At 30.7% G+C, this 9,620-nt stretch overlaps 1 protein-coding gene across 1 annotated transcript; it reads left to right on the forward strand.

The window, feature by feature from the left end:
* Nucleotides 1–1,029: 1,029 nt before the first annotated feature.
* Nucleotides 1,030–2,300, forward strand: LOC108471154 (transcription factor IBH1-like). The gene has a single exon (XM_017772745.2). The coding sequence runs from the start codon at nucleotides 1,498–1,500 to the stop codon at nucleotides 2,032–2,034; it is 537 nt and encodes a 178-aa protein (XP_017628234.1). The 5' UTR covers nucleotides 1,030–1,497; the 3' UTR covers nucleotides 2,035–2,300.
* Nucleotides 2,301–9,620: the final 7,320 nt, after the last annotated feature.

Genomic DNA, 9,620 nt, shown 5'->3' on the forward strand with positions numbered 1-9,620 from the left:
GTTCCAAGCTTATCAGCAGGAGGAGAGGAAGGACGAAAGGGAATGCAAATACTAACTAGTTTTCTAACTTGAAAATCTACAAGAGCTGCATTACAACTATAACAAAGAACAAATTTTGTAGGTCTATTTCCCAATGAAACATGGCTCTAATACTAGGATGATTAGTGAAAAACAAATGATGATTATATAATTGAATCAGCAAAAAAGCAGTCAGATATTAGAAACAAACTCATTCAAATAAAATTGGATAAGGAAAAACAAACCAATATATGGGAGATATTTTGACTAGGTCCTTTCTAGCTGTTCCTCCAATGCAAATAAAATCCGCTCAATTGAGTGGTCAAACAATTTTCTGACGATAAAAAAAAAATAAAACAACACCCTTTTTTGGAGGGTTGAACGGGGACAAAATTTTGAGGATTTTCATAGGAGTAGTAGGACCGGTTAAGGTTAATGGATATAGTGAAGAAACTGATGACCATGTGACTGATTTCTCCCCCTTCCGTACATTCTATGTGATTTGGCCCATTCTGTGGCCGAGGGCCGACATCCTAAACCTCCACTGCTCAAAACATCACTCCATGTCGACTATCTATCTACATATACCATCGATCAATATCATTTGTCCGAAATGGCCAACAGTGAGAGGAAATTTAGGGCGAGATTAATAATCAAAACACACCCAACATTGATACCAGTCGACATACACAGGCAAAAGGTTAAGGCATTCAAAATTTAACCAAGGAAATAATAATGATTCACGGCAAAACAAAACAAAATGTGGGGGGAGAGAAAGCAAGACGAAAGATTGAAGACCCCCCACCAAAAAAAAAAAAAAACAAAGAGACCCCACATTAATCCAAGTGGGAGAATGGAACCATGTGCGATCATATGGTGGTTGGCTATTTCAGCCCCACATACACTCACTTTTCCTCTCATCTCCAAAACCCCAAACTGAAAACGAAAGCTGAAACGTGTAATTCAAATATAGTATATCATTATTAATCCCTGTCTAGTGAAATCGGTTTAAAACGATATTTATATAGAATAAATAATAATATTTTTTAACTGGTGTTTATAACCAATGCTTATCAAAGGTTGATTCCTTAAGTCTCCTTCCTCTTTGCACCTCCCATTTCCAATCTCCTCACTCACATGAGTTTAGTTCTCTGAAATTTCCCTTTGCCAAACATCCATGTCTTTCTTGTTGTCTGGTTGGTCTATATAGATACTGTGTGTCAGAATTTGTCAAAAAAAACTAAAAAGTTGAGATTTTTGTCCTTGAGATCATTTCTGGGCAACTGGCCCCCCTCTGTGCCAGAAAATCACATCTCTCTTCAATTCCTTCTCCCCCCTGCTCAACTAATTTTTCATTTGACCCTCTGATCCATCCAAAAAAGGAAAACCCTGTACGACAGTTGGTTATTATATATATCTTCTTATCCACCTTCATATAAAAGAAAACCCTAGATAGTTAATACTCTAGAAAAACCCATCATGGATTCTCAGCACTTGAACCCTAGTTCTCTTAAATCCAGGTTCACCGCAAGGTTCCTTAGGGCTCTGATTAAAATAAATGCTCAAAAACCTATATCATCATCTTCTCCCAGAGAGATTTTCCAACGTTATCGAAGAATTAAGGTTGCAGCTGACAAGTCCATGGCTTACTCGGTTAGGTCGAGGAGAACTTGGAGTAGGGCAACGCTTTGGAAGCTCCGAAGCCGGTCCCGTAGTCGTTTAGCCTCGTCAGGCCGAAGATCATCGGTCAAGACCCGTACTACCACTACTACTACAACAACAACTACAGCCACTAATCATCGAGCTGCCATCGTGGAAAAAACAAGCCATGAAAAAGAAAACAAGGAAGATCATGTTGGGCTTGCTGTCCAAGCTGAGGAGCTAAGAGAGCTTGTTCCAGGTGGTGAATCCATGGATTTATGCAACTTGTTGGATGAAACTGCGCATTACATTAAGTGCCTCACCACACAGGTACAGGTGATGAAAAAAATCGCCAATCTCTACTCCCTTGAGTAATTCCATACATACATACATATATATACTTATTACATCAAAGTTATATATAGAATAAATATGCATAAATCAGAGGAACATATTGTTGAAAGGGAAAATGATTCATACAGAGATGATTTGTCTAAGATGGTAAGTATTTTTATTTTCTGTAGAGAGCAGATATATAGGTAATTGAGATGAAATAGTTTTCAATCCGAGGAACTTGCATAATCTTTGTGAGATATTGGGATTTTCTTTTTATCATTTCTATAAACTGTTTCTTTAGTTAATGTTTGCATCTTTTTTTCCCTATAAGCCTGTATTTTACATATAATTTGGAGTCATTTCCTCTGCTATAAGATAGATAGATTTAATCCTACTAGTTAATTTCTTTGGTATTTTGTTCTTGTTTCTGGGTTTCTATTGTTTTTGGTTGATCAATTACCATTTTCTACCTTTTTCCTTTCTCTCATAGAAATATTTTCAATATTGAAAAGAAAATGAACTTATTTTCTTAGTTCGGCAGGAGTGTACATCAAGATAGCTATATTATATTAAGGTGAGACAAATGTAATTTTAATTCTACCTTAAGTCAATTATCAACCACATAACAATTAACAAATTGAAAACTCAAAATCTAAATTAAATTAAACTAAGGTCAAATGTAGAATGTTTTCTTTCAATAATGCTAAAATAAACTATAAAAGAATCTATACTAGTAGAGGTGTATGGGTCCATGTAATCCATTATTATGCTCCTTTATTTATTATATATATATATATATATTAAGTATTATTGTAATTATTATTATTATTATTATTATTATTATTATTATTTTGGTTTTCATGAATAACAAGACCCTTTTTATATATATTTTCCAGGGTTTTTCTTTTAACTTTTTTAGGGTGTTGTCTACCAATTTGCTCTAAAAGACCTTATATGGAATCATTCCTTTATCCTCTCACATGCTTTCTTGCCATTCTTAGATTTGCGTCCCTTTGTGAACTTTTTCTGTCAACTTAATAAAGGAAAAATCTTCAAGACAAAAGAATGGGAAATTATTATATGAAACAAATTTTTTGTTCATTATTATATGAAACATTTGTTTCTTGTTAAGAACTTAATAAACAAATTTTTTTAAGTCGTAATATTGTAACTAGATTTTTCAGTAACTATTTTATTTAAGAATTAATAATGAATGTTGAAATCATTATTAATATTTTAGTTATTACATATATATGTGATAAATAATTGTCTTTTTTCCAAGTATTACTTATAATATATATGAACAAGTAACAATTTTATAAATTTCATACAATATATAAAAATTAATTCGAAAGTTCAAAAAAAATAGTGGAAATCTGTATTACTTTTACTAGCAACGTCAAGAATGTTAATCCTACAGTCATTATAGGATAAATTCCTTGGGTTTCTAGTCAATTATCCTTGAATACCTCTAGCAATTGTACATAAGATTTTTTTTTACCATCATTTCTTTGTTTCTCTCCTTTTTTTTTTCTACTCTTTCTTTTTCTAACTATTAACTACTTATTATCTTACATGAATCCAATATTTCTCTCATTTTTTCACCTTTGAACCAGCTTTGAGCTATTTTATTCTGAATATTACAGTACACATATCTCCAACTTTTTTTTTAAGTTACAACATTTTCAATCAACATTAAATAACTAATTTAACCATTAACTAAACTCTAACTAACTAATTAACTAGAATAAATATAAAAAAGAATCCACACATTTACATAGAGCCCGACTCGATCCTTAAATCTTAAAATTTGTAAGACCTCAACCTTACTATTCAGCTAAGGTCTCATTTGCCCCACACATCTGTGACAAACTTTGATTGTTGACATAGTTTGATTTCAAGTTGTGTATACTAATACTGTATTAAAACGAATCTAAACCCTCATTCATATCAACTCTATTGTTCTTCCTGTTGAAAAATAAAATAAAAACCATAGTATTAATATGTAAATATTGAAAGCTTGATGTTATTTGTTTTAATATAATGCACTTAACCAAACAGTAGCAAAGAATAATAATAATCTTAGAAAGTACTTTATATATATTAATGGTATAATTTGAAGCTCTTTAAAATTATGCCCAACTTATTTTCTTTAATCTCTTGAAGAAATAAATTTTATTAGAAACAATCTCCTTTCTATTTAAGTTTGAAATTATAAGAAAACCATAAACACTATTTACAATCAAGCATGGTTTTTACTTCTCAGTGCTATGTAAGATGGGGAAAAGACTATTGCAAATTGAAGTTTTATAATTATAATTTAGGTTGCTTTTATAAACCTTCAAAGTTTTCATTTCATTGACAAAAAAATTAACATTTAATTTGTAAATGTTTTGATAATGATGATATTAAATCTTCAACAAAAATTATTGAATATGATAAATAACTAGAAAGCTATTCATCAAATTGATGCTAAAAATTTGAAGTTATTTTTAGAAAATATATATATTCTTTAGTTATGAACTTTATAATCTGAATAATAGTAGAAATATATATATTTTAAATACTAATATACTAAACAACTTTATAATATAAATTCATCAGTACTCATAAAATTAATTAGCACTTAATTTTGATTATTGATTTTTAATTTTTCAAATAACACCTTATTTAATTTGTTAAGTATGAAATTAAAAGCTTTAAGAAGACAAAAAGAAATAATAAATAATTTTTGGTTTCGAAATTGAGGAAATTAGTGAGTCAAAACTCTAAGGAAAAAGCAGACAGCTTGCTAGTCGTGGTTTATTTCTTTCTTTATAAACATACAGATATATATGTATATATCTCACAACCTACCAAATAGTTAAAATTTGAGTTATATACATAAAAACCATATAATTATAATAAAAAAATAATTCCATGGAAAATACTTTTTTCCCTTCTTCTCCCCTGGTTAATTTATATATTGCATTTTCCATCCAAACAAGGAAACGGTGAGATTTTCCTGGAAATCCTTTTCACATCTTGCCTAGCAGTTGAATTAAAAACTTGTATATATGTGATTTATTTTTCATATAATTCGAAGATGCTTCAAGATGGAAAAAGGTATGTTTCTAAGTTCGATATGACCTCAACTTCTTCCATTTTATTTGGCATAATTTCACTGATACAAAACTAAGGTTACTATTAAACTAAAAATTATTTTTTAAAAGTTTAAGGTAACAATTGTAATTCTATATTATACCTACAAAACCAAATAGCATTGTTGAAAAACTGAAAAAAAGATGATTTTGAATATATATATATATATATATATAACAAATATTACTTGATATAGATACTGATTCATCACATATATATGAAACTAAATAACTAAAAAATGACGTCAACTAAAACAAGGGAATAAAAGCTTTTGTACTAATAAAAGGTTTAAGCCAAATAGCTAGTTTGTGAGAGTGCGACATTAATTCAAACAACTTAAGGACAGGCTTCCGATTCAATATTTAGCCTGAGATGGATGAGTGTGAGAATCAAAACTAGCAGAAAACAATTAATGCAGCTTAAATAAATAAGTGAAAACAGTAATAAGATTCAAATCAATGAACATGCATGATAAGAATACGATCCATTCTAAAACAGTAGGTTAATGATAAAGCGGATGATATACCTCTCGGATTAAACAAAAAGATAATTTGAGAGAATCCAACTGCTGTAGGAAAGGTTTGAAGATCTAAGAAGAAAAATCCAATGTCCATGAAAAAAGAAAAAGAAACAGGAAATAAAGAGGACAAAAGTCCAGATTTAAGTTATGGAAAAAGGGTTTTGTCGTCGATCACTAATAAGTAATTAATAACCGTTCAGATATTAGAAATATGGGTGAAACGGCTTTAGTATAGCCCATTAATTGCGGTACCAAATTGGGAAATTGATCTCAGGGAGGGTACGGCCCACCGTTTTGGCGTTTTCTCCTTTGACTCCGAATGAATTGAAATGAAATGTAATCAGGAGAGCAGCGTGGTCACTGTCCATGCCTCCCTTCCTTCTTTAAATATGTTTAAACATATCAACTAAAGTGGAGTTGATCTTGTTTCATTTCAATTTAGATTGAAAATTTTCAAATTTCTAAAATGTTTAAATGCTCAATAATTCAAACAAACTAGTTAAAACTTTAAAGTTGAAGGTTCCGTTAACATCCCTTCTCTTAAATAGAAATGTAAGTTTTGATTCTATAAAAAAAATATTCAAATTATTTTGAATTTGAGTTTATTTTTATTTGTATTGTTTTAGATTCTAAATTTTAAAATTTTCAATTAAGATTATTATGGGTGTAGATCATTTTGCGTCGATTAGGTTTATATCATTTAAGATTAGTTATAAATGTGAACTTGTGTCATCTATTCAAGTCATTTTGATTCAAGTTAATATCAGATCAAGAGTATCTTAATTTTGATTAATTTATGTTTATTATAATTATTCAAGTGGTTGGATTTTCAACCATTTTAGTTTAAGTCAAATGCGTTCAACATTTATTTATTATTCAAATTGAACAATAATATTTATTCGATTTCCATTTCTTTTGGGTAAATGATTTACATTTATTTATTATTCGTTGAACATTTATAATTATTTAAGTTTTGAATATTTAAAAATCATTTTTTATAATTATTTTAGATAATGAATTCAATTATTTCATATTATCTAAACTAAAATAGATTTGAATATCCAGATTTCTATTCAAATCCATCATATATAGTGATTTTAATATTTAAATTCAAAAATTAAATTAAATTTACTATACGAATATCCATTCGCATACTAATAAATCTTCATCCGGTGACTTGAAAGATATGGGCTCCAATCTTCAATCAATTTTGGCTCACCCACCGTTGTGACTATTTTACAATAAATAACTACGTTCCTCAATTTGCGTTATTGTCAATCGGTTCGCATATACACATTACCCATTAACAGTTTTAGGCAAGAATTTTTTATTTTTTATTTTATGAATTATAAAAGTATAAAAGGAAGATAAAATCCTAACAGTATCATGATTATAGCTTGGATCACACTTGAAACAATGAGCACCCAAACTATCATGTCAACGCACGAGATTCAGAATAACATTATTCACTATGTCACGTTTAAAAATACTAACATTATTCACCATGTCACGTTTACAAATACTAACATTATTCACCATGTCACATTTACAAATAGTACAAGTGAAATGGTTCATATCTCATAATTAGGCGGAATATTAGCTCGTGCACAGCATTCAATAACCAAAGGCAATGGGCACGAGGATCATCCTTGTAAATGTTTTAACAAATATACATACACACAGAAGCTTCCAAAAAATAAAACCTACCTGAGATTCTGACTCAAACATGATAAATATCATATGCATTCATTGAATTTTAAGTCCGGAATCATCATTGTATAAATTTAAAATCTATAAGTGCAACTTAAAGGCTTTGCTTGGCAAGAAAGAAAGAAAATTAAAAAGATGAATATTTGACGGGTGGAAAACTAGAAGAAAGGAAAATATAAATTTTCTTTCCATAGGTATGCTTAGTAAGAAAGATGGAAAAATAGAAAGAAAAAGCAATTTTCTTTCACTCCATTACTTGGTAGAGTTGAAAAGTGAAAAAAAAAAGAAAAAAAAATTGAAAAATGTATAATTTGAACTAATATACATTTCTATCTCATTTTCTCTCCTATCATCATTCCAATTTGGAAGGATTGATTTTTATGCATCAAGATGGAAAATGATCAACCCTCCTATTTTCCTTCCTCTCACTTTTTTTCCCAACCAAGCATATTCAAAATTTATTTTCTTCCCACTTTTCCACTCTCTCTTCCCTTCCTCCACTTTTCGACCCAACCAAGCAAAACAAAAACAACACCAGAGACCACAGAACGAGAGAGTCAACGGTAATAAACAAAATGCCTTTATTACAGGGTTATATTTTTACACAAGCATCTCAATTTAAATATGAATTCAACGCAAAGATGATGCTCACTGATTAAATAAAACATTCTACAGAATATTTTGAAACCCTATCTTTACCTAAAACATACTATTTCAAAGACAATGCATGTTCTTGTTCTCCCACACTGTAACACCCAATAAAATGCTAGGCCTTTTTAATCCTATTAAACACTGTCAATAATGCTAACAGTTAAACATTAGTCATACTATGCCGTAAAAACTGCAAAGCTTGGCAGTCAACCCCACCAATCCATTCTTCTACCCAGTTGAATCTTCTCAACGAGTTGTATTGCCAACACAAGCAAAAGTTTCATGATCATCATATCAACAATAACTAAGAAATTGTTTCCAAAGTAAACGATGAAGTGTTCTACAGTCTGTACCGAGCCAGAAAGTATGGATTTCCATGTTTGCTAGTTCATTATCAGTATCTCATTCAATTCCCCTGTTTCTTCTACTTATTTACAATAATGCCTCTAGTAAGAGAAGTAAACAGACAACAAGAAGTCCTTTGGATGATTTTTGGAGTGTCCATTTCAAAGTGAGAAAGTAAAGGAGAAATATAGAACTATCATGCAGAAGAAAGAGTGTTCTAGGTAGAAGTGGGGCAGTGAAGGGATAATTCAACTTACCAAACAAATCTAATGATGGTCCATTGTGGAGTAGTTGAAAGCCATTTGATAAGGATCAGCTAAAAACCTATACACCCAGTACAGGCAAACTGCAAATTTTACATGAGGAACCAGGCCAGGTAGATCCAATTTTTATACACGGGTTTGCTGTTTGCCTGCTTGTTAGAACAAGTATATCCAATTCTTAATCAACATTTCACTACCAAGTGATCCAAGGCAAAGAAACGATTGCTTTAGAAGATTGGTATGTATCTGCACACAGATGAAAATCTACATGCCTTTACATCACGGGTGTGGGGAGATGGATAACTAACGATGAAAAAGAGACATATTATACACTTAAAAAGATTCAGAATATCTCACCAAGCTCCACGATTCAAAAAGTGTACCGGAGTGTACTCCATACCCAGTGATTCTCAAACTCTGGATTGAAAAACATAGATGCTAAAATAAGCTATTTTCTAAAGCTTCTCATTACCTTATGACATGCCTAGGAAATATGCATATGGCCCCACAGCCCATCTAGAAGGCACCCAAAAGTTCACTAATTTTGCAATAACAACCCTTACCAAGGATATAACAAAAAGGAAACTCAAAGTTTATAGGGAGAAGATAGTGCAAGTTCAAATATCCTGGGGAGAAATATACTCACTACACAGAGTCAAAAACCCCTGTTCAAACTCTGATAATGAAAACAGATTCCATCGAGGTTTAGACCTGAGGAGAACAATGTAAGTATAAGTCCCTTAAAGAAAAGTTCAAAAATAAATAAATAAAAGACAATCAGATAACAATTCCTCAGTATGCACACCCATTTTCCCTCCGTTTCACTCACCAGCACCGCAGAAATGATGTATAATTATATACTATAGTATTCATGGTACACAATTCAGGCAGCTGGAAACCAAATATTAAAAAATAATCAACAAAAAAAGCGAAACATGATATTCAAGCTTACCACGGCCTTTCAATGTTAACCAAGCAAGCTATAAATATGGAAA

Source organism: Gossypium arboreum, chromosome 11 (genome assembly GCF_025698485.1).
Source record: "Gossypium arboreum isolate Shixiya-1 chromosome 11, ASM2569848v2, whole genome shotgun sequence".
Taxonomy (NCBI): domain Eukaryota; kingdom Viridiplantae; phylum Streptophyta; class Magnoliopsida; order Malvales; family Malvaceae; genus Gossypium; species Gossypium arboreum.